This window comes from Primulina eburnea, chromosome 2 (assembly GCF_022965805.1).
Source record: "Primulina eburnea isolate SZY01 chromosome 2, ASM2296580v1, whole genome shotgun sequence".
NCBI classification, from domain to species: Eukaryota; Viridiplantae; Streptophyta; class Magnoliopsida; order Lamiales; family Gesneriaceae; genus Primulina; species Primulina eburnea.
In genome coordinates this window covers 47,859,602-47,886,686 of record NC_133102.1, presented here as the reverse complement: position 1 = coordinate 47,886,686, position 27,085 = coordinate 47,859,602, and the positions used below count along the sequence as shown (strand labels likewise).

At 38.9% G+C, this 27,085-nt stretch overlaps 1 protein-coding gene across 2 annotated transcripts in view; it reads right to left on the bottom strand.

Annotated features, from left to right (window-relative positions):
* Positions 1-27,085, bottom strand: part of LOC140823960 (mediator of RNA polymerase II transcription subunit 14-like) — a 38,098-nt gene that overhangs the window by 6,119 nt on the left and 4,894 nt on the right. For both annotated transcript variants that reach the window (XM_073185567.1, XM_073185568.1), the window contains exons 3-6: positions 20,911-21,008; positions 18,915-19,089; positions 17,387-18,266; positions 16,269-17,281 (exon numbers count right to left, since the gene is read on the bottom strand). In XM_073185567.1, the coding sequence (XP_073041668.1) occupies positions 16,269-17,281; positions 17,387-18,266; positions 18,915-19,089; positions 20,911-21,008 (2,166 nt within the window). The remainder of the gene's footprint in view (positions 1-16,268; positions 17,282-17,386; positions 18,267-18,914; positions 19,090-20,910; positions 21,009-27,085) is intronic.

The following is a 27,085-nucleotide window of genomic DNA, read 5'->3' as shown; positions in this document are numbered from 1 at the left end:
TTTAAATATATATATATATATATATATATATATATATATATATATATATATATATATATACAGCTAAACATATTTTTATTTTATTTTATCAGGAAATCAATATTTACAATGCATAGATTTTTTAAATAAAAAGATCCAGAACCAGAAGTACAAAGCATTGGAGATGTTAGGGGAAGAATTTGATTTCTCACAACTACCGGCAGATCCTGGACTTAAGACTCCAATTTGTGAAATAATGTTAATATTAGGGATCAAGTTCGAAGGGCATATTTGCAAAAAGGTCTGTGTCAACCTTCAGGCTATGAATTTCCAAAAAGAAAATTTGGAGTAAGCCAATGTAGACGGTTCAATCCTTCATGGTTTAATGAATTTGGTGATTGGTTGGAGTATAGTGTAGAAAAAGATGCCTCATATTGTTTGTATTGTTATCTCTTCAAGACAGCTAAGGGAAAACAAGCGGGAGGGGAGGCTTTTGTTAATGAAGGATTCACAAATTGAAAGTGTAAAGATAGGTTAAATATTCATGTTGGCCAGCATGACAGCGAACATCATAAAGCTCGAATGAATTGTGAAACTTTGATGAATCAAGATGAGCACATTCAATCAGTTTTGCACAAACAGTCAAAGCAAATGCGGAATGATTATCGTATCCGTCTCAATGCTTCAATTGATTGTTTTAGAGTTTTGTTGCGACAAGGGCATTCATTTTGAGGTCACGATGAAACTGAAAGATCTCTTAATCCAGGTAACTTTCTTATCCAATTAGAATTTTTAGGTGCTCATAATAAAGAGATTAATGATGTGATATTGAAAAATGCTCCTAAAAATTGCAAGTTGACATCACCTGATATTCAGAAGGACATAGTGAGTGTTTGTGCCACTGAAACGATTAATGTTATTATCAGAGATGTTGGTGATTCATTGTTCTCTATTTTAGTTGATGAATCTCGTGATGTTTCAACAAAGGAGCAAATGTCAGTTGTTATCCGTTATGTGGATAGTAGTGGACATGTAAATGAACGCTTTATCGGGATTGAACATTTTACCAGTACTACATCACTCTCACTTAAAGCTGCTATTGATAAGATGTTTTCTTTTTTTTTTTTGATAGGAAACTAATATTTTATTAAGTTAATAGTAGTTTAGGTTACAACTGAAATGGATAAGACATCCATAATACACCTACACACTAATAATGCATATGAAGATTAAAGGTAAACGAAACGCCAATCCCTAACTAGATATGATAAAAGTACATGATGAAACGCTGGCACTGCAGTCGTCCATTTTGCTACGAGGAATCTTATCTTCTCCCATAAATCCTCTGGGGACTGTTCTTTATCGGTGAAAATTCTGTCAAGGTTTTGATGGAGCAAGTAATATGCAGGGTAAATTTAATGGTTGGGATTCATTTTTAGAAAAGGTTCACCGGTTTTGTGAGCAACATTAAATTGATGTTCTCAAAATGGATGATATGTTCACACGTTGGGCACCACGTGGTCGTCCCCATCGTAATCCACCAGAAGTGACAAATTTGCATCATTATAGTGTGGATTTATCCTATGGTGTTATCGACATGCAACTTCAAGAGTTAAATGATTGTTTCTCAGAGGGTACAAAGTTACTCATTTGTGTAGCTTGTTTGTGTCCACAAACTTGTTTTATGCTTTTGACAAGAAAAAATTGATGCAACTAGTTGAATTTTATCCACAAGATTTTTCAAGATTTGATCTCCTCACACTTGATGATCAACTTGAAACTTATATATGTGATATGCATTCAAACAAAGCATTCCAAGGATTGAAAGGACTTGGTGATCTTTCAGAAAAGTTAGTTATGTAAAAGAAAAATACAGTGTACCCATTGGTTTATAAGCTTTTGACATTGGCATTAATTCTACAGGTAGCAACGGCGACAGTAGAGAAGGTTTTTTCTGCCATGAGAATTGTGAAAGACAGGTTGCGCAATTGTACAAAGGTTTCAAAATATGAAGACTCGAAAAGAACAATTGTAAAGTAGTTATTTTGTGATGTTTTATGATTAAAACAATTTTTTTTTTGTTTTATTACTTATAGCATATCTTAGCCTATACTGAATAAAAATTCTAGCTCCGCCCCTGATTGTCAAGGAATTCTCAGAGGCTGAACCAAACTCCTTTTGATCATGGAAGAGCCCCAATCAGAATTACACGCACTCAACAGCCAGATAAGAATGAAGAATGGGCTTACCGCCGAGGATTGAAGAAGATCACGGAGGCCAGTGGTAGGAAAAGAATAGAAAGTAACTGGAATGAAGCCCTTATGCATAGTTGTCAAAGGCGATCGCCTCTCGCCTCAAGGCGAGAGGCGCCACCAGGCGCGGGTGTTACGCCTGGGGCAATCCCAGGCTCAACATTTTACAAAGGCGAGCCCAGGCGCGCGCCTGGGCTCGCCTTGGAAAGGCTCTCAGGCACGCCTTAGGCACGCCTTTGTAATATTAACTTAAAATGTAACTTCTCTGTTTTTTTTTAGTATTAACTTAAAATGTAAAAGGCCGACCTCAACACCAAACCCTAGCAGCCCAGTTAACAAATTAAATAAGCGACAAGAGCTTTGCAAACTGCAACAGAATTACAACCAACAACGCGACGACAGTTGGATGATGGAAGAATTTTAATCAAGTTACTTATTATTATGAACTTATTAATTATTTGTTGCTTTGTGTGACATTGTAACTTAATTATTTCATATTTTAATATATATTAATCTAAGATAAATATTTTTTTTTTAAATTAAAAAACGTGCGCCTTGCTTCGGTAAGGCGCACGCCTCGCCTTGCGCCTTGCGCCTCAGGCTCCAGATCCCTTGTGCGCCTCGGCGCGCCTTGCGCACTTGACAACTATGCCCTTATGTCACTAAAGGAATAGAAGAATCTTTGATGATGTACACGATTCGGTTGATCAGATATGGGAGAAAATAAAATTCAGAATTGCATCTTGGACTGCGAGCTTTAAAGAATTTGGGCACTTAAGTATATCGGATTTAACTAGGGATTGGCAATTTTTATTGTCGGCAGAATAGGTTTATAAACATTTAGCTCACTTTAGTGGAGTAACTATGTAACTATCGCGGATCACTCATCCGCTTTCTCTTGTAACTTCTACTTATTTTAATATAATTTAGTCTTTCATCAAAAAAAAAATTACATCCGTTTCAAGCTAACAAAGCAGTTTGGTGGCCTGTATACCCAAAGGAATTTTTTTATTATCTTAACTTGAAAAGAGGATTTTTCGACTATGGAGTGGCTTTAGATTTTGAGGAATGGAGGCAAAATATCAACTCTGCGGATACGGTTTACAAGTGTTGCAACAGCTGGATTAGGATTTTTGGATTACCATGGAACTTATAGTCGCATGATAACTTCAAAGCGATCGGGGTTCAATGTGGGGGTTTGGTGGAGGTAAGCGATGATACGATACTTTTCCGAGACTTAGGGACAGCCAAGATAAAGGCTAAAGGAACAAAAGATGGATTTATCCATAATAGAATGATGATACTCTTAAACGGCGAAAATACGGAACTTACAATTAGCATTGAATCCTTCGATCTAGAGGCTTACGAGATTTGCGAAAAACAAACTTACGCCCAAGTCGTGGTTAATGGCAAGCAGATTGTGGCAGGGTGGGGAAACTCAAATATTTGCAAGAACATTGAAGATAATGAAGAGTCCACATATTGTCACAAGGAAATGACCGAAGACGTGCATGGTATTAAGTCTACAAACATAGTAGAAGAAGGGACATCAGAAAAGAGCTTGCCGGCAGTCCAACCGATGGGAAGAAAGGTGGAAAAAATATTACAAAGAATTTCACCAAAACAAATCGAGGAGTTCAGAAGATCTCTCATCCATTCTATATCCAACGGAGAAACTGAGGACATGGACCAAAGAAATGGTGATACTGGACCAAATACTTTATTGCATACTTACGAACAGAGTTACTACAGAAGAAGTAACAAAGCTACTAAGAGGATACAGAACTTACTAAAGACAGAGAAAGGTTGAAGGCTGATGAATTGAACAGGGAGGATTTAAGTAAGACAGAGGAAATCGATCTGGATGCCAAAGAAGTACTACATTTCGATGAACTAGATGACGATCTATTGGACGATGGATTTTACTCTACAGAGTCTGGTAGCCAAATATCTTGTCAGTCGGAGCCTTTGGCAAATAACGATACAGATGAAGTGGACATTCAGAGGTTGTTTTGACAAGAGGAAGAAATTTTGCCCCACAAAGAGTCTTTTATTCTTGAAAACACTAATCTTTTAGTGGGCAATGTATTTTTCTGTTTCCATTCATCGAGTCTCAATCATTCATTCAAACTCCATTCTATTCTACATGCATCTTTCTCCGTTCTGGGGTTGTCTAGTGGGTTATTATGAGGGGTGCAATCAGGAGTACATGGCAAGCCGGGTTCCGAGAGAGAAACTTCCATAGGGAATGAAGTGGAGGTAAATTTAAACGCCATAAGGAAATTTCAGGACGTGGGTTCTAAATCTACAACTGAGGAAAAACTCAGCAAGTCAACGGGCAAGTTAAGCAGAGAACTTGGTAGGCTGAAGTGTGGGATCAATTACGAGAAAGGATTGACTTCGAAGGGATCGAATCGGTTGATATGAAGATTTGCTCTTGGAATATTAGGGGGAGGCCGGCGAAAAGGAGGGAAGTAGTACGTACGGTTTTACGTAAGGAAAATCCAGACATTGTTGTGGTGTTAGAAACTAAGAACATTGCAGTGGATCATCGCTTCGTTGCAAGTTTATGGAAATCAAGATTCGTGGATTGGGTGAGTTTACCGGCGGAAGGAAGATCAGGAGGTATTCTAGTGATGTGGGATCCAAGTGTGGTCTCGGTAAATGACAATCTGATTGGGAATTTTTCGTTGTCTAGTGAAATCCAGTGGAAAGGAGAGACTAAATGGTGGTTCTCGTCCGTTTAAGGCCCATGCAAGCCAAGGGATAGAGATTTATTTTGGGATGAACTAGCAGGTTTGTACTCCATTTGTGGGGACAAGTGGTGCATCGGAGGAGACTTTAACGTGGTTAGAAACTTAAGCGAAAAGATGAATAGCACCTCTTACACCACAAGTATGTACTGCTTTTTATAATCTGATCAAGGAATTGGGTCTACAAGACCTCCTTTACTAATTGCAAAGTTCACTTGGTCAAACTCCAGGGCCAACCCGATATGTTGCATATTAGACAGGTTCCTTATCTCAGGGAGTTGGAAGGACATTTTCCCCACGATCAGGCAGACGGTGCTGCCAAGAATTACTTGGGATCATTACTCGATTGTATTGGACACTACGAAGTTAAATGAGGTCCAACTCCGTTCAGATTCGAGAATGTTTGGTTGATGCACAATAAGTTTAAAGAGCCAGTCGCAACATGGTGGAACAGTGGGAACACTCAGGGGTGAGAATGATACAAAGTCATGAAGAAACTAAAAGAAATCAAAAAAAAGGTTTCCAAATAGAATAAAGAGGCCTATGGAGATGTAGATGTCAGAATTACGAAGCTGCAAAATAATATTACACAGATGGACGCGAGAGAGGCGGGGGGAATTGGTCCGACAACCTACATGAGGAGCGAAGAGAAGCAAGATGTGAGCTGGAAACTCTGTCCATTCGTAGGCTCCAGATGGAGAGTCAAAAAACGAAAGTTAAATGGATGAAAGACGGGGACAAAACCTCTAGGTTTTTCCACTCCTTATTGAAAAACCGAAGAAACAGAGCAATGATAGATAAGATAGAGTTGGAGGATGGGTAAGTGATCTCAGAAGAAGTAGAGATTGAGAATACAATCATCGGTTTCTATAAACATCTCTATAAAAAATCGGAAGGGGATGGAATGGGTCTTGAAGGGTTGGAGTGGATGCCAATAGATACGATTGAGGCTGAACAGTTGGAACAGCCTTTTTCGGAAGAGGAGATCAGAGGAGCGGTACTCAAATGTGATGGTCCGAAAGCTCCAGGGCCAGATGGTTTTACTTTGGCTTTCTATAAAAAGAATTGGGATACGATTAAAGCTGATCTTATGAAAGTGTTTGTTGAGTTCTTTGAGGGAGGAATTGTTAATGGAATTAAGTATGAAACTTACATTTGCCTTATCCCAAAGAAACAAGATGCGATGAAAGTTAAAGACTTTAGACCAATCAGTCTAACTATGAGCTTGTATAAAATTTTGGCAAAAGTGTTGACGAACAGATTGAAGAAACTAATGAACAAAACAATAGCGGAAAATCAGTGCGCATTCATTAAAGGAAGACAGATAACGGATTGTTGTCTTATACCCAACGAAGTTGTAGAGGAGTATAGAAGAAAAAAGAAAAAATGATGGATACTGAAAATTGAATTGGAAAAGGCATATGACAATGTGGATTGGAGATTTTTAGATTTTGTGCTTCAAAAGAAGGGGTTTGGGGAAGTGGAAGAAGTGGATTAAGGGATGTGTATCTAATGTCTCGTTCTCGATATTCATCAATGGAAGACCAAGGAGAAGTTCAAATGGGAAAGAGGCCTCAGACAAGGAGACCCCTTATCCCCTTTTCTGTTTAATTTAGTGATTGATGGCGTGGGGAGATTGGTAGATAAGGCTAAGACGGTAAACGTTGTGAGAGGACTTGTGGTCGAGAGAGATAAAATATAAATTTCACACATTCAATTTGCGGATGATACTATGTTACTCATCCAAACTGAGAGACATTTGATGGCTGTGGTGGAACTACTTAAATTGTTCTGTAATAAATTGGGACTGAAAATCAACTTTGAAAAAAGTGTTGTGTTGGACTAAAGTACTCGGACGACGAGGTTGACGGGTTGGCGGTAGCAGTTGGGTCCAAGAAAGAGCATTGACCGATTAAGTACCTCGGGGCACCGCTGGGAGGGAATCCGAGAAAAATGGAATTTTGGGCACCAGTGGTTTCAAAAGTGTCATATAAACTGGCAAGTTGGAAAAATGCATTTCTATCAAGAGGCGGTCGATTAACATTGATTAAATCCGTGTTAAGCGCGCTGCCAACTTACTTTATGTCTCTCTTTATGGTACCGAACCGAGTGGCGAAGCAAATGGAAAAATTGATGGGAAATTTTCTGTGGGACGGAGCCGATGGGAAGACGCATTGCCATGTTGTTAATTGGGAACAAGTGAGTGAACCAAAAGATATAGGAGGTTTAGGATTGGGTAGTATACGTCTGAGAAATATGGCTCTGTTAGGGAAATGGTGGTGGAGATGCGCGGTAGAAAAAGATTCTCTGTGGAAAAAAGTTTTGGGAAGCATTTATGGATTTCAAGATAATGGGTGGGATGTAAGGTTGACAAGGAACTCGACCTTCAAAAGTCCTTAGAAGTTTATTTCTCGATCTCATACGACTTGTCATCACTTGATTGGTATGGTGCTTAAGGGGGGAAATCTCATTCGATTTTGGGAGGATAGGTGGGTGGGTGAGTTGTCTTTCCAAGAGTGTTTTCCTCATCTTTTTCTTCTCTCATCGTCCATTAATAAACCGATTAACCATTTCTATTCCGTCATTGTTATTCAAGGTAATTCAATCATTGAGTGGGATGTGTGGTTCTGAAGAGGGTTAAACAACATCGAGTTGGGAGAGTACACCACTCTTTTAGGGGTTTAGACTCAGTAAGGTTGTGTGTGGGTATGGTGGACGTTCGGGTTTGGTTAGGGGAGTCCTCTGGTGTTTTTTCTGTTATTTTTCTTTACTCTTCATTCTTTTTGATTAATATTTTTCCTTTTTTCCCTACTTCTCTAACATCTGGCAAGTACCAATCCCACATAAGGTTAAGGTTTTTTCTTGGATAGTGGCTATGAGAAATTGCAGACTTGTGACAATTTGCAGAAACGACGGCCGGGCCATTTATTAAATCCTCAATGGTGTAAGTTGTGCAAGGAAAATGAGGAAAATCAAGATCATCTTTTGTTACACGGTTCTTTTACGAGTTGTATTTGGATCAAAGTTATGCAACACTTGGGCTTCGAGTGGAATTTTCCAAGCCGATCGAAAGACATGTTTCTCATGTAGCTGGGATTTCTCAATGGAAAGGGCCTTAGGAATTTTTGGTGCATCATTGTTCATTGTATTTTGGTCGACATGGATGGAGCGCAACAATCGAATTTTCAATGACAAAAAAGACTCGTGGGAGGAAGTATGGGAAAAGATCAGATTCAGAGGGATTGGTGCTTTATTTGCTACTGAAGAGTTTGTAGTTTATTCATTGTTGTAGTGTATTGTGAATCGTTCATCCACTAGCTTTGTAATCCTAACTATTATTATAATAAAATCATAGTTTCCGATCAAAAAAATAATAATTTAAAAGATGTTAATAACAATAAGTGGACTAGTGATCCACCGACTACAAAAACTACACAAGATCATTGCCCTATCAATGACACACAAAAGCCCAATCTCTCAATAAATCTGAGATTGACACGTTCTGAAAATCTTCATGAGCCCAAATCCAAGTAGCAATTTTGATTTTGAATTTTTGATTTTATCTCGGCACTCGACACTGTTTTCTTCCGTATTTTAAAAAATTCTTCGACTTCTCTCTAACCTCACCGACCAACATATGTCGTGAACCACCCACTGCTTATGGTCCAGTGTTCCCTCTCATTCAATTATAATTTCTCATTCCTCAAAACCCTTCGAAAATGCAAGTCCCGTGATTTGGAAGACAACAGATTGTCAAAGTGAGCAAAATATGATATAGGCATTTTATGAACCGCGGAAAGCTTAAATAAAGACGGGTAAAGATCTCTAAAGGAAGAATCCACCTCCCATCTGTCTTCCCAAAACCTAGCCTTGTTACCTCATCTAACCTTAATCCTCACTAATTGTTGAAAAGTCTGGTAAGATCGGGAAATAAACTTCCATGGGCATCTCAATGTCACATTTCTTGCTAAACCCGTATCTCAATCATTCTATTGTAACCTGTATTTACTCACTATGATCTTCCACAACGTCCCACCTTCTTCATAAAACCTCCACTACCATTTCCCCAACACAGCCTAATTTCTCAAAACAACATTCCCAATACTTAATCTTCCCTTATCTTTAGGTTTGCACACATGTTCCTAGGCAACCAAATGACTATGTGCATTACCATCAGCTCCATCTCAAAGGAATTTCCTTGAAATTTTCTCCATTGCATCCGCTATTCCCTTTGGTACGCTAAAAAGAGATATTGTTTACCAAGGCTACTAATTTCCAACTCAGCCTCGAGGACAAGGCTGTTTGGGAGAGGGAGGATATTGATAGGGCTATAAATGAAATGGGATATAAAAATAATGAGAGGCCCATTATAGGTAATGTATATTCTAGAATAGGGAGTAATGATATGCATGGGGCCGGAATATAAGGAGTGGAGTGAGAAGTTAGTTGTTCATGTTTTCTACAATTTTTTTTTATCGGAAACTAGAATATTATATAAAAATATTGAAGATTACAAAGTCAGTGGATGAGCGATCCACAATATAAAACATCTCTTATTCTCTTTGCTACTCACAAAATCACTAGCAGGAAATAAAATTTCAATCCCTAACTAGGTCCGATACGCTGATATGCTGAAACTGCGGTATGTTGATCGTCCAAATCGCCACTCTGTATTTGATCAGCTCCCATACTTCTTCCCACGTGTCCTCTTTGTCCTTGAAAATTCTACTGTTTCGCTCCATCCATAATGACCAAAAGATACAATGTACCACTAAAAACCAAAAAATCTCAAGGCCATTCCTTCTGAGGAACCCCGGTTCCAAAATGAACATGTCTTTCGCTCTGCTCGGGAAAATCCACTCGAAGCCCAAGTGTTGCATCAATTTGTTCCAAATATGTGTGGTAAAACAGCAGTGCAGTAGGATATGATCTTGGGTTTCCTCATTTTTCTTGCACAGGCAGCACCACTGCGGCGATAACACAAAGACCGGCCTTCGTTTCTGTAATTCATCAGCTGTCTTTAACTTCCCCAGAGCCACAATCCAAGAAAACACCTTTACCTTAAGTGGTATCGGTACTTTTCAAATGTAAGAGTAGTACGCGAAGATAGGGATCGAGTTAACTGGGAAAAAAGAAGAATACAAAGATGAAACCGAGAAGACACCAGAGGGTTCACCTAGCCAAACCCGAATATCCACTGTTCCCCACCTAAAAGAACGCTGAACTCTCCCAACTCAATGGTGTTTAACCCTCTTCTACACCTCACATCCCATTGAATGTTTGAACAACCCTGAGAGATAGAGACCGAGTAGAAATGATCAATTGATTTATTAGTAGAAGTAGAAAGTCGGAAAAGATGAGGGAAACGCTCTTTGAAAGACAACTCTCCTACCCACTTATCCTCCTAGAAACGAATCAGATTCCCCCCTTTGAGAACCGTGCCAATCAAATGATGACAAGTCGTGTAAGAACGAGATAAACTTCCAAGGGCTTCTCAAAATCAAGTTCCTTGCCAACCTAGCATCCAACCATTATCCTGAATTTCGTAAATGCTTCTTAAGACTTTTTTCCACAAAGGATTTTGTTCCACAGCGCTTCTCCACCACCATTTACCTAAGAGGGCCATATTTCTCAAACGTATGTTACCCAATCCAAGACCTCCCCAGTCTATCAGCTTGTTCACTTGTTCCCAACTGACAACATGGCAATGCATCTCCAAGTTTGGCACCGTCCCATAGAAAATCCCTCATTAACTTTTCCATATGCTTTGCCACTCGAGCCGGCACCTTAAAAAGTGACATAAAGTAAGTTGTCATCGCACTCAACACCGCTTTGATCGATGTTAACCTCCCTCCTCTTGATAGAAATGTTTTCTTCCAACTTCCCAATTTTTTTGACATCTTTGAAACCACTGATTCCCAAAATTCAATTTTCCTTGGATCCCCTACCAACGGTACCCCCAAGTACTTAATAGGTCACTGCTCTTTCTTGCACCCAATTGTTTCTGCCATCCTTTTAACCTCTTCATCCGAATAATTCAGTCCCGAGACAACGTTTTTTTCAAGATTAATCTTCATTCCAGATGGTGTACAAAACAACTTCAAGAGTTCCATCACTTCTATCAAATGTCTCTCAGATTGGACTAAGAAAAGAGTATCATCAGCAAATTGAATTTGTGAAATTTCTATTTTATCCTTCCCAACCACTAGTCCTTTCACAACGAATTCGGCCTTGGCTTTGTCGATCAACCGCTCCAATCCATCAGCCACTAGGTTAAAGAGGAAAGGAGATAACGGATCTCCTTGTCTGAGTCCTCTTTCCCTTTTGAACTTCTCTCGCGGTCTTCCATTAATAAAAATCGAGAACGAGACATTAGATATGCATCCCTTGATCCACTTCCTCCACTTCTCCCCGAATTCTTTCTTTAACAGCACAAAATCTAGAAATCTCCAATCGACATTATCATAAGCTTTTTCCAAATCTACTTTCATTACCCATCCTTTTTTATTCTTCCTTCTATATTCCTCTACAACTTCGTTAGCGATTAGGCAGCAGTCCGTTATCTGTTTTCCTTTAATGAACACGCACTGATTTTCCGCTATTGTGGAACTCATAACTAGCTTCAATCTATTCGTTAATACTTTAGCCAATATCTTATACAAGCTCGTTATCAGACTGATTGGTCTAAAATCTTTAATCTTCTTTGCCTCTTGTTTTTTGGAATAAGGCATATGTAGGTTTCGTTTGTAATTCCATTGACAGTTCACGTCTCGAAAAATTCTTCGAACACTTTCGTAAGATCCGGTTTGATTGTTTCCCAATTCTTGTGATAGAAAAAAGCCATTGTAAAACCAACCGGCCCTGGCGATTTGCATCAGTCACACTCGAACACCGCTTCTTTGATCTCATCCTCCGAAAAATTCACTTCCAAATGTTCTGCCTCGGTCGAGTCTATTGGCTTCCATTCCAACCCTTCAAGGCTCGGTCCATGTCCTTCCGATTTTCTGTTCAGTTGTTTTTAGAACTCGACTATGTTGTTCTCTATGTTTACTTCTTCTGATATCACTGACCCGTCCTCCAGTGCTAACTTTTCGATCAATGCCCTGTTCCTTCGGTTACTCAATATTGAATGGAAAAACTTAGAATTTTTGTCCCCGTCTTTGAGCCATTTGACTTTTGTTTTTTGGTTATTCATCTGAAATCTTCGAATGTACAGATTTTCCATCTCACCTCGTGCCTCCCTTCGCTCATTTTGTAATTCTTCAGACCAATACCCTCTGCCTCTCTTGCGTCCAACTGTTTTATTAAATTCTGTAGCTCCGAACTTCTTATATTCACATCACCGAATACCTCAATGTTCCACTTTTTTTATCTCTTTTTTGATTTCTTTGAGTTTTTTCATGAACATAAATCCCTCCCACCCCTGAGTGTTGCATGTGTTCCACCATGCACTTACCATATCTTTAAAGTTGTGGTGCATCAGCCAGGCATTCTCGAACCTGAAAGGGGAAGGACCCCATTTCATCTTCGTTGTGTCCAACAAAATGGGGTAGTGATCCGAGGTGATTCTAGGCAACACCGTATGTCTGATCGAAGGGAACAATTCCTTCCAACCCCCTGAGAAAAAAAACCTGTCTAATCTGCAACATATTGGGTTTTCCCCGAAATTTGACCTAGTAAACTTCCCATTCAGTAAAGGAGGGTCATGGAGACCTAACTCCTCGATTAAAGTATCGAAGCAGTACATGCTTGCGGTGTATGAGTTGCTATTCATTTTTTCGCCCAAGTTTCGAACCACATTGAAATCTCCTCCCACACACCACTTATCCCCACATATTGAGTTCAAACCTGCTAACTCGTCCCAAAATAAATCCCTCTGTCTTAGCTTGCACGGGCCGTAAACTGCTGTGAACCACCACTTCTTTTCATCTTTCCACTTGATTTCGATAGACACCGAGAAGTTGCCGATAAAACGCGAAACCTTTAGAGGGAGAGGTATTATCTTGTTTCCATTCATCAATTTTTAATCACTCATTCAAACTTCATTCTATTCTACTTGTGTCGTTCTCTGTGTTGGGGCTGTCTAGTGGGTTCTTAGAAGGAGGGCAAAGAATGGTGGATGACAAGTCGGGTTCCAAGGGAGAAATTTCCATAGGGGCTGAAGTGGAGATCAAATTAAGTGCCGAAAGAGAGATACCGGATGTTAACCCAGAATATAAATGTTGGGAAGGAGTCAAGAAATCAACTAGTGTCTCAAGCAGATAATTAAACAGGTTGAAGTGTGGGATTAATTATGAGAAAGGCTCGACTTCGAAGGGTCCAAATGCATTGTTATGAAAATTTGCTCTTGGAACATTAGGGGTGGAGGGGCAGCAAGGAGGGAACTAGTTCGCACTGTTATACACAAGGAAAAAACGGACATCGTGGTGCTTTTAGAAACTAAGAAACAAGTGGTGGATCAGCATTTCGTTGCAAGCTTGTGGAAGTCCAGATTCGTTGATTGGGTCAGTTTACCGGCAATAGGGAGATCAGGGGGTATTTTAATGATGTGGGATCCTAGAGTTATCGTGTTCAGCGATAATTTGATTGGGGATTTTTCGGTTTCGGACTTTCGGTTGAGATTCGGTGGAATGACGAGATCAAATGGTGGTTCTCAGCCATTTACGGACCATGTAAGCCAAGAGATAGAGAATTCTTTTGGGACGAATTAGCGGGTTTGAACTCTATCTGTGGTGACAAGTGGTGCTTGAGAAGAGACTTTAATGTGGTCAGAAACACAGGCGAAAAGATGAATAGCACCTCAAATACCACGAACATGTCATGTTTTGATAATCTGATTGGGAAATGGGTTTACATCAGTTTTATTGAATACAAAGTAAACATGGTCAAATTTTAGGGGCAACACGATCTGCTGCCGCTTAGACAGTTTCTTTATTTCCGGGGGTTGGATGGATATTTTCCCCACGTTCAGACAGACGATGCTTCCCAGAATTACATCGGATCATTACCCAGTAATGTTTGATACCACTAGGTTGAGATAGGGTCCTGCTCCGTTCAGATTTGAGAATGGTAGGCTGTCTCACCATAAGTTAAAAAGAATCATTTTTGTCTTGGTGGAACAATGGGGTTAGTCAGGGGTGGGAACGATATATGTTTATGAAGAAACTCAAAAGAATCAAAGTTGAGGTGTCCAAATGGAATAGAGATGTCTTTGGAGATGTGGATGTCAGATACACGGAGTTGGTTAACAAAATCAAACAGTTGGATGAGTTAGAGGCTAAGGGAACTTGGTCGGATATTCTTCATGAGGAATGAAAGGCGGCAAGGTATGAACTGGAAGTTCTGTCGATTAGAAGGTTCCAGATGGAAAGCCAAAAAGCAAAAGTGAGATGGTTGAGGGATGGGGATCAGATTTCCAACTTTTTCCACGCTTTACTGAATAATGGAAGGAATAGATCAATGATAGACAACGTGCAAATGGAGGACGGGTATGTGGTTACAGAGGAGAAAAAGATCAAAGAGACCATTATCGGTTTCAACAGGAATCTTTATAGGAAATCGGATGGTGATGGGGCCATTAGATAGGCTTGAAGCTGAGGAGTTGGAGATCCCATTTTCGGAGGAAGAGATTAAAAAAACGGTGTTCGAAACCGATGGATCCAAAGCTCCAGGACCAGACGGGTTTACATTGGATTTCTACCAAAAGTGTTGGGATACGGTCAAATCGGACTTAATGAACGTGTTTGCTGAAATTTTTGACGGGGACATTGTTAATGGCATCACAAACGAAACTAACATTCGTCTTATCCCAAGAAACAAGAAACTGTCAAGGTTAAATACTTTAGACCAATTAGTCTTATAACGAGCATGTACAAGATTTGGCAAAAGTCTTGACAAACAGGTTGAAGAAAGTTTTGAGCAATACAATAGAGGAAAACCAATGTGCATTCATTAAAGGAAAACATATTGTAGATTGTTGTCTTATCGCAAATGAATTAGTAGAGGAATTTAGATGGAAAAAGAAAAAAAGATGGGTGCTTAAAGTTGACTTGGAAAAAGCGTATGACAATGTCGACTAGATATTTAAGGATTTCGTGTTACAAAAGAAAGGGTTTGGGGTTAGATGGAGGAAGTGGATTAAGAACTGTGTATCCAACGTCTCCTTTTCGATCTTTATCAATGGACAGCCACGAGGGAAATTTAAAGGGAGAGAGGGCTTAGACAAGAAGACAATTATCTCCTTTCCTGTTTAATCTAGTGATTGATGGTTTGGGGTGGTTGGTAGACAGGGCTAAGACTGAGAACGTATGAGAGAGCTGGAAGTAGAGAGAGATAAAATAGAAATTTCTCACATCCAATTCGCGGACAATACCTTGTTTTCGTCCAATCCGAGAGGCATATGATGGCTTTGGTGGAAATACTAAATTCTTTCGGCATCAAATCAGGTTTGAAAATCAAAATGGAAAAAAGGCTATGTTGGGATTAAATTTTTTGGATGAAGAGGTCGAAGCTTTGGTGTTAAAGATTGGGTGTAAAAAAGAGCAGTAGCCGATTAAGTATCTCGGGGCACCGTTGGGAAGCAACCGAGGAATCTTGAGTTTTGGGAACCCGTGGTATCAAAAATGTCCAAGAAACTGGCAAGCAGGAAAAAAATGTTTCTCTCAAGAGGAGGACGACTTACAGTGATAAAGTCGGTGTTAAGCGCGATGCCAACATATTTTATGTATCTCTTTAAAGTGCCAATTCGGGTGGCAAAACAAATGGAAAAATTAATGTGGGATTTTCTGTGGGACGGAGCCGATGGGGAGGCGCATTGCTTGGGATCAAGTTTGTAAAACTAAAGACAGGGAAGGTCTGGGCTTGGGGAATATTCGTTTGAGGAACAAGGCACTTCTAGGGAAATGGTCGTGGAGATGCTACCCGGATAACTTTTCTCAGAATATTAATCGTATTTTTTCAGCATAAGCGACAATAAGTTTGTCTTCAGCGTATAATGTGCACTGCTGTCATTTACTTTTCTTACTCTTATTTATTTTCATTATTTCATCATTGACATAAGGTGTCTAGTTTTCATTGGGTCGCCAAACTTAAGAGTTCAAGAAAACATATAGGCAGTGAGAGAACAGCAATTGCACTACCTTGTGCTTCGGACCCCCAAAATTAGTAACAGTATATTCTGGCATTATTCTAAAACATCGAAATATACATGCATTACAGAGGAAAAAGAAAAACAGCAGGCAAGTAAATTTATATACCAACCATCCAAACAAAAACAGAAACAAACCTTAGTATGAGGCCAATGTTGATCAGGAGAAACATGCATCGTGCAGCCTTCTTTGTTAGTCTCCCATTCAACAACAAATCGAGCAAGGACACCAGATCCAAAACTAAACCACAAACTCATTAGTCCGACAGCTTCAATCCTAAATGTTCTTCTTGTCATGTCTGAAAACTTCTCAGAACCCTCCATTAAAGTTTTCATTCCAGAAGGAGCTTTGACTTCTATGTTTGTAATGCTCTCATCAAATTTCTCATCAGTCCTTGCACCCAGTAATTTTCGCATTCCAAGGGCAAAATTTTTAGCATTTGAAAGCCTTTGTATATCAGCAACTAATTTCTTAACACTATCAGGCTCTACTGAATTGTAAATCAACAGTACACCTTCTGAATCATAACGAATGTGAGAATCCACGTCAGATGTATTAGCAATTCGAACACCATGACCCCATGTAGTATTATCATTGCCTTGTTGAAGCTCCCACAAATTTTTAAAGTGTGGGTCAATAATTTTGACATCCCAATACAAGCTTCCAGGTTTACCCAGCCGTAAGCATATGCATTGCCAAGTGTCACCTCTGGCAAATGGCAGGCGAAACCACAAGTTTGAGGATGCACTCCTCAGACCCACTTCTTCAACATAGGGAATGTCCAGAGCATCCATCTGACTAGTCAATCGGGCATGTTTTATACATAGTGAACAATGCCTCACTATATGAAGGAGAATTGATACATAAACACTAGGGGAGGCATTGCCTTTATGTGCTTCTACTATAAGATTTGCAAAACTGTATCCTTCAGTTTTACTGGGATGGACACATGATATGAGAGGCTGTCTTGGAGGCAACTGTTGATGAGAAAGTCCCATGGTTTTCCTTCTTTTGTTAGACCCTTCAAGATATTGAAGTGAGGGTACAGATTGCATCATAGCTGAGATAGTACGCGTTCTATGTGTTTTCTCATGCCGACAAACGCTTTGCAGATTTGAGTTTGCAAGAACAGCGGACTCCACAATTGGAGCTGAGAAATAAGATGTGTTTATATACCGGGGATGCAGAATCCAATTATGCCACTGAGTTAAGAGCAAAGGAAAAAAAAAAAAGAAAAACAAAGTTAGAATCTTACATACTGGAGAAGCAACCCATGAGTTGGATCCAGAAACTAAAAAGTTTCCAGACACTCTGTGCTCATTAGATTTGAAACTTGATACAGAAACTGGATGGACAGAGTGCCGAGGTGGAGATAAAAGTTGAGCAGAGCATTGTCCAGACACAGTCACCTGATCCTCATCCAGGGAATAAGCACCCAAACCACCAGAGTGCGTAGACCTGATAGCAGGTAAATCCTGTTCAGACTTTGAGACTGGTAATTTCTTCACAACCTGGCTTCTTCCCAAATTTGTACTCATTAAATTTATTGAACCAGACTGCACAGAGTTCTTAAAGTTGGTGGCACTGATTTGTGCGATTGATGCTCCATCCCAACTAGGGGAGGACATTGCAGCTTTAATACCGTAAGGATTTTTAATACCCGATACAAAATGGGATGCTGGAGGAAGACCAAATGTCGAATAAGAGTCTTGTCCATTTGACCCTTTTTCAAGCTCAAAAACCTCATCGACAATAGAGGAGAAAGTTATGGGATGATTGGACCTAAGCATGGAGCCATGCAACGTAGAATCAGAGAGAAGACCATGTATAGCAGTACCATTGACATTAACATCATTCTCAATGAGGCTCAAATTGAGCTCATCAAAACACATGTCCATCTGACAAACATCCAAACTTTTAACACGAGTAACATCGCTCATGTCACCAAATGCCTCAGTTTTCCCTGTAGAATCCAACTGCGCTTCTATTAACTTGAGACAAGGTTTGAATTCCTTGTCGAGTTGCATTAACAAGAAGTAAGAACTACCACATTCTGGGAATCCCATGAATAATGAATTCGAACCATCCAATTTATTGCTAGGCAATTTCACAGAATTAAAACCATGTTCAAATACCTACAAGAATAAGTCAACATGCTAAAGTTAGCCATATCACATTCAAGCTCCTCTAAAGTACCAAAGAGTGAAAGAAGTATCCATGTGATTGCTTCTCCTTGCATTTTACAGCACAATATTTCTTGAAGCATAGTTATTAAGGCCCAAGGTGCAATAAACGCACAGGTGTCCAGAGCCCTAGGCGCAAGAGGAGGCATGTTCCATATCGAAGAAAGGAACACGATATATGATTTTTACAATGTATTTCATAATAATAAAATATATTTTCTAGACAATTAAAAAATAATGTAGGAGGATTTTGAGTGATTTTGGAATGGGGGATTTAGTGTTTAGGGGGATTTACTGTTGACGAACTAGGGGCTTGAACCTGGGGAAGGAAGAGAAGACTCTTTGATTTTACAAAGAAATTAGGATTTTATTGTTGCAAAGAAGAAAGAGGAATGCTAGAAAGAAAAGAAAGACATCAAGCTGGGTATAATTTAAGACAACAGGTTCCTTAAATTATCGCATGAAAACAAGGGAATACATATCAAGTCAAAGTTGAAATAGAGAACTTTGGCAACTTCCTTAAAAGTGATTTGGCATTCCATATTGCATGACCAATATAGAAAAAGAAATCCTTTTTAGAAAGGAGAAGTTTAATAATACCTCAAGGCCCAAAAGCCTGCCAATGCATGCAAATAAGTGTAAAATACTATTGCTTCTCAAGTTGATAAAAGTTTTTGCTGCAGTCATACTTCCCTGGTTCAGTGCCTCTTCACACTCCATTAGAGCCTTTGGTGATATAATATTTTTTGACGACTGAAAAAGAAAGCGACCCTTCCTGCAAGGAAAAGGTACAATCTAGGACTTTATTTTTATAAAGGAAAACACCAACAAAACCGTATCGATGAGATTTAATAAATGTGTAGTCTTTCTAAGTCTAATTAATACATCACCAAGGGAAACAACACCCATAAGGGAATACTCAACAGCGAATGCATCAGATAGAAACGAAGATTGCTGTGAATTATAAAGACCGTTAACATCTTAATTACTTCAATACAATTGCAAAAACTAACTTCAAACCCCAAATGCAGTGTTTTAAAATCTGGCCTAGGCGCTAGGCCCCGGCCGACCGCACCGAAAAACCGCTAGCCGGCCAACCTAGGTGGCAGGGACGCCTAGGCGGCCCTAGGCACCGACTAATCGGCCTACGCGTCCTAGGCGCTGAGGAGTTTTTTGAAAAGTTTTTTTGGCTTTTAAATTAAAGCCCAATTAAAAAAAAAAAGAAAGGTAATTCTTTTAAGTCCTAACCAAAGTCCAACAAGAAAAATGATTTGTTCGTTTGCCCTAACACATCAAACTTCATCTTCATTTGTGATCTAGAGTGAGAGAACTTCACGAGAATATTTTGCATTCCAAGAAGATGATAATCACAATGATGATATTGAGTTTGTATCCAATAAAGAACAACTTGCAGAAAACTATGCAAAAGAAGAAGTGGAGTAAATTTGTGATATTCCATTAGTTGTGTAATTTTGAGCGCATTTTAAATTTGATATTATTTTGTTGGAGTTATAGTATGTGATTTATTATATTGGAATCTGCCTAGGCGGCCGACGCTCAATTAGCGTTTAGCAAATTTTAGAACCTTGTCCAAATTACATATTTCTTACTGTAGAAAGAGGATGATTTAATCGGAATGAACAAATTGATGGTTCTTGATGAAGTCACTATTCAGTAGTAAGGCTCTACAAATTGTGGCTCCATGGTGTTCACTGTTCAGCCAACAAAATGATACAACTATGGCGCAGAACGTATTGGAGTGCAAAATCACTAGACATCAAAAGGCATGAGAGTAGTGAGAACTGAATCCAAAAATTTGAATGATAAAAATCTTCACAATGGGAGGTGAACTTCAGGTTAAAAGAAAATTGAAATCTGCCGCCGCAATTAGAAGATTCTTAACTACATCTAACCTAATTACATTTATTGATAGTTTATTAATATATTAATATTAATATTAAAAAAATGAGCTGTGGTCGTTCATTGTGTATGTCGGCCAGTTTTGTTGAAGAGGAATAGAAGGGTTTTTGACAATCAAGAAGATTCGCTTGAAGATTGTTGGGACAAGATAAAACTTTGGGTTCCATGGTGGATTTCGAAGAATGTGGAGTTTAAACTTTTTCGGTTCCATATTTATAAAAAGATCGGAGTCTAATATTATGTTAATATGATTTCGATTTTCACCTTATCATGTGTGGACCTTTGGGTCCGCTTTTGTAGTTAAAATCTTTTATTAATATAATCTTGTTTCTTATTTAAAAATAATAATAATAAAATGAGCCAGCAAAATCAAGCCATAATTCGAGCTCTAACTCGAAAGAGCTTGACATTTAGCTCTAAAACAACCAACCAAGCTTGATATTAAATTCCAAATCAAGCCAAACACGACAAGAAAATTTCCATCATAGTAAATTATAATAACTGTGGAAAAAAGGCACCCAATAGGAAAACATTAGATTAAAGTCCATAAAATATTAACATCTAAAATTCTAAGGAGAAAATATCACAAGGCAAAGATGTTCTTTAATTAACAAAGTCCTAAAAGAGAAAAAAATACACATATAAGGATATAACTTCAAGGGCAGAAATATAAAACCTTATGTTTATTCCAAGGGTGAAATATGAAGAACCATAAGCACGTACACGAAGAACTTCCGGACAATCATGCATTCGCACATCAGATGCTTTATTTTGCTGTCAAAAAAGGTAATATAATGTTCCAGTATTCATAAGGATAAAGATATGTCAAGTGGACAACATTGGTAACAAAGCAAACAGAAAAAAAAAAAAAAAGAAACGTCGCCATAGGTGAACAGTTTATGTCGGAATTCGATATGTGAGCACAAAAGAAAGAAAAATACAAGGTAGGAAACTCACGTGAGATTTAATAGATGCCAATATATAAACTGGCTGTTGTTCACAACACACAAATCAGTACTTTCAAAATACATAATAAATGCATGACCTATCACTTGACACTGACCTTATAACACAATACAGAAAATATTTTAAGGGTGTTGCCAAATAAGAACAGAAAATAGAAAATAAATTGCTCAGTTGTCAAAAAACATGGCATGAAACTAAATTGCATGGTTGTCAAAAAACATGGCATGAAATCAAGTTCGAAAAACTTAACACAAAATGCTAATGTTTGTTGTGCAAGATGAACCCATCAATATTTAATAGTCCAATAACACAATATGACTCGAGAACGGTATAAGCACTCAAAAGGATTTAATAACATGAGGTTTAGATACTTCTACTTACCCTAATATCACCCTTATGGCCTTATTGCCCTACCAATCAGACCTTGTTCCGTTCTTTGTTGACCCTCCGAAAAGATGGAAAAGATCAAAAGAACTTTTAAATAAAATAATTAATAATATTACAGAATTTCAGGTAACAGTTCCCCGTTAAACTGAACATTTAGGTTATGTTGTGAATACCATTCAATTCCCATACTTATTCATGTCAAAATTGATCTCATTCCTACTTTATTCAATTACGGCATACAAATCATGCGATAATGTTGTGAATGGAATGAGCATTTCCAGCATGGTTGTAATAATAATTCTTATAATATTAACAACTGCAACAACAGGAACAATAATAAAAACTATAATAATAATACTTAAACAATAGTAGTAATAATAACAATGACCATAATAATAAGAATAATATAATAGTAAATAAAGAAACGATAATGACAATGATAATAACCATCATTGCTATAATCATCATCACTGCCAACCACCGGACAACAGCCAACGTGGTCGCTCTCTTTCAATTCATCTTTTTTGTCATCTAGCTTCTCCTTTTCCTTCATTCCTTTTTTCGCATGCTCTTCCGGTAAGGGATTTTAGTACCAAACAAACTAGATCCAAATAACATCTATCGGAAGACACATAAACTCGCCGGAATATCCAAATATAGACATTCTCTCGCCGGGAAAAAACCACTTATTATCACAAGGAATTTGTTAATATATCGTGGGAATTGTTGTGTGTGACTCTTGGGAAGCAGTTAAGAGAAATAATGAAATATTTCCATTTCAAGCCAACAAAGCAATCTGGTGGCCGAACAACGAAGAGGATGCATTCTTTTATTTTACATTGAAGAGATGTTTTCTGAAGAATAGGGTTACCTTGTCCTTTAATGCTGGAGGCAACAAATTAACTGGGAAGAAGAGGTGTTTGAGTGTTGTAATAGCTGGGTGAGGATATTTGGGATACTTGGGACTTGTGGTCGACTGATCTTTTCAAAAGTATAGGAGAGCAATGTAGAGAGGGCTGTTGGACATTAGCCAAGACACCATACTACTAAAAGATTTGTCGGCAGTCAAAATCAAAGTTGTGGGACTTGAAGGTGGATTCATCAATAGTTCCATGTAGATCCTAACCAGATGGTTATCCGCATTGTTGTCGATTCAGTCAACATAGCAACGTACGACATTAATGAAAAAAAATCTTACGCAAAAGTGGTGGTCAATGGAGCTAGAGTGATTGCGGGTTGGGGAAGAGCAAAAGATCCCATTGGTATGGGTAGTGATCTTGCATCGAGCGTTGATACTCACAAGACAGATACAGTGGATCCAAAAAATTATAAACCACAAGACGACGAAGGAATTACTGGACACAATCAGAAATGTCAGGACTTGAATATGGAGAACGAGTGTGACTCGAAAGTTTCTTCTGAGGAAGTTAAGTTTGGTAAAACGTGTTGTTGAGGTGTATCAATAATGTACAGGAACGTGCCAAGACCGTAACAGAGCAAAAGAGAGTGCAAGAAAATGACATCGGGAGAACGAACTTGTGAATCGGAAACTTCGTTTGGAGGTCGACAAGTTAAGATTCTTAAAAAGCTAAGTCCTAAAGGTGTCGTTGAATTCAAGAAAGTTTCTATCGAATCAATGAATAAAATTGCGACGAAAGTGGTACAATGTTCCAATCAAGAGGAAGAGAGTAGGAAGAATGGACGGAAGTTTGAGATTGTTTATAGTAGGAACAAGTTGAAAGAACGTAGTGGTACAGTTCTTTCAAGAGATGGAGATGTTCCAAAGAATAATTCCCTGAGGAAGGGAATAGAGATGCTAGATGGAGATGGCGGTAAATGGGAGGATCAACTAATCAAGGATGTGATTGATGATGATTCAGATGAAAGTGGTGACTCTAGTGAATTGGAGTAATATTTCAGCAAGTTCGGATGAGTCGACACCAATCTCTTGGGATTCGAGGACCTAGGAGGCATTTTTGTTTCATCCCCGAGCAAGGAATGCACTTTACCTAATCCTTCTTATTTGATAACTCTTCATTCTCTTCTGTTGTCAGTCTCGTCGGTGGGTATGGCAGGAGGGGAAGAGGTTACAGAGGAGAGTGGTATACTACATTGGGTGAAGAGTCAGGTTTATCGGGGAACATTTTCTTAGGGCCTGAATATAGGACGATCTTAAAAAATGAAGGGTGGGTCTAGAGTTGCGGAAGATGGGCGTAGAGAAAGTGGAGTTATTGAATGGAAAAGAAAGCATGAATGATGGTAGAAAGGAACAATTTTGAGAAATGTTCGTCAAAATCGGATGGTACAGTGAATAGATGAAAATATTTTAATGGAATATTAGGGTGGAGGTTCAGCTACGCGTAGGGGATTGATACGTGCAGTTTTAGTTAAGGAGAGGCCAGATTTGGTTGTTTTGCAATAAATCAAAAGAGAAAAGGTGGACAGGAGATTTATTGCTAGTGTGTGGAAATCAAGGTTTGTGGGGTGGGTTATTTTACCAGCAGTTGGTCGGTCATGGTGTATTTTGGTTATGTGGGATCCAAGGGTGATTTCAGTTCATGAAAATTTGATTGGGGAATTCTCGGTCTCGGCCCACATTCAAAAGGATAATAATAACGATTGGTGGTTTACGGTGGTGTACGGTACATGCAAGCAACGGTTGAGACAATTTTTGGGATCAATTGGCAGGATTGAGAGTCTATTGTAGAGATAGTGCTTGGGGAGAGATTTTAATGTTGTGAAATCATTAAGAGAAAAATTGAATAGCCGATCCCATACATCGAATATGTCTTGCTTTGATTCCTTGATACAGGAATTGGAGTTGTGCGATCCATCTTTACCGAATGGAAAATTCACCTGGTCAAATATGAGGGACTCACCCATCTGCTGCAGATTGGATAAGTTCTTGTTCATGGTGGGATGGGCTGAAATTTACCCATGTTGTAGACAAACGATTCTTCCAAGAACTACCTCGGATCACTATCCAGTTATTTTGGTTCGGAAGAGATTAAGTGAGGACCATCGCCTTTTAGATTTGAGAACGTGTGGTTGAGGCACAAGAGCTTTAAACCATCAGTCTTGTCGTGGTGGAATAATGCAGAAAACTCAAGGCCGTGAAAGGAGACATTCAAAGATGGAATGAAGAGGTTTTTGGGTTGGTCATGGTGGAAGTGAAATTGACTAGGGTTGGCAAAAATCAGAAAATTCCCGACCCTTCCCGACTTCCGACCCGGTCCCGACCCAAAATTTTCCCGACCCGATTGGTCGGGATTTTTCCCGACCCGCTCAGAATCGGGAAAGGGATCGAGAATATAGGCTATACCCGACGGGATTCTCGACCCGACCCGAATATATTAATAATATTTTTATTAGATTTTTAAAAATAAGAAATCCCCACTTTCTGAGTTTCTGTACAAGAAAATCACGCATCATCAAAAATTTTAATAAAAATAAGAAAATCAGAAATTTTAAAAATAGTCATTTTTAGAGAGATATGCTCTCCCCTCTCTCTAGGGAAAATGGCGCTTCGCTCGATTCTCTGTTCTTTTTGTTCTCGGTGATTTTTGGTTACTTTTCACTTCATTTCACTGTATTTTCGTGATATTTGGTTTGCACCCTAGCTGATTGCATGTGGACAGCATGAATCGCGAACTACAGTAAGATTTCGATTTTGCTCACTATTGCAGCTTAAGTGTCTGTTTTATGGTCTCATCACTTGTCTGAAACTTCCGGCCATACAAAGGAAGGCTTTGGTTAGGTGATTTCACCAACGTGAAAAGATTATCTCGGACGACCTTTCCCCTCCATCGCTGCTCCGTGAACGTCGACTTCGTTCTCCAGCCAATGGCATAAGTTGGTCGCCTCGACGTGGACTATTAGCCGGTGACTTCAATCACTGAAGCTGGCTTCCGTACAGAGGCCAATTTGGATTATTTGAAAACATAGGGTTTTTTTCATCTAATTTTTTCATCTAATTTTGGTTGAATTTCGAAAATTACACAAAAATTAAAACCTGAATTTTTTACAAAGTGCTAAATCGTATGAAAGCATATGTAAAACTCTCTTACACCAACCATAAGAATTTATTCATGTTTACATAAGTTTGACTCGTGTGGGCACCAATTTCTTTTTGCATGCTGCTTTAAATTATTATTGTAACTCCCCTAATTACGTAAATTCTTAAGCACCTTTTGACTGTATTTTTTTACTCTACTTGAATGGTCTTTGATAGGATGTCTTTTGGTTGTGATGGATTTTCTCTCAGGTGAAGATTAATTCTTAAGAGCTTGGGAAATTATAAGGCTTCTGATTTGGTTTTCTCAATCTCCTCTTTAATTTATAATACTTATGTACATACTACACACTATGTGATGATTTGGTAAGCTATTGCCTCACCAACTAGATAATCAGACGCAAGCCCCTCCTCGGGAGGATTCCTCCTTTTGCTCAATGAATTTTTTAAAAAATATTTATCGGGATTTTGTCTCCCTCCCCGACCCTATCCCGAACATTCGGGATCCCGAACATTCAGGTCCCGATATTTGCCGGGTACGGGATCGGGTATCTTTTTTTATTCCCAATTCTTATCTGGACGGGGATCGGGTTAGGGGGTTACGGGACGGGTCCCTACCCGATCCCAGCCCTAAAATTGACAGAGTTGAGAGAAAAATCAGAAGGTTGGATGAATCAATGAGTGAGGGGGCGAGGATTTGAAGAAGTATCAAATGAAAGCAATGAAGCAAAATGGTTGTTAGTAGAAATGATGTAACGAAAGAATCAGATTAATAACAAAAAAAGAAAGGTTAAATGGATTAAAGAAGAGGATCATAATACAATTTTTTTTCGCTCGTTTTTGAACCAACTGATGGTGATGGTGTGATGCACACAGTCATTTGGTTGCCTGGGAACATGTGTGCAAACCTAGAGATAAGAAAGGATTGCGTATTTGGAATATTGTTTAGAGACACAAGATTATGTTGGGGAAATAGTGGTTGAGATATTATGTGGAAAATGGGACGTTGTGGAAGAAGATCATGAGAATGGTTGAGAATTGAGAGCGGGTTTAGCAACAAATGTGACATTCAGATGCCCATGGAAGTATATTTCCGGATCTTACCCGACTTTTCAACAATTAGTGAAGATTAAGGTTAGAAAAGGTAACAAAGCTAGGTTCTGGCAAGGTTGATTGAAGGGGTATATGATATCCAACTGTGGAATGGGGATCCCTCTAGTCTTTTCTTAGTTAAATCTTTCTTTGTGTCATTATTTCCCCACAGTAGTTTTCTTGATTTTCCCTATTTCTATGTTATTTGGACGGTTCCAGTTCCAACAAAGATGCGTGTATTTTCGTGGACAGGGATTCTGGGTAAGTTGCCGACCTCGGAGATGATGCAAAAGAATTGGCCCTCATGTGCCCAAATTGGTGTGTGTTATGTCGCGGTGAGAGGGAAACATAGGACCATATGCTCATTCACTGCGCATTCACGAACGGCTTGTGG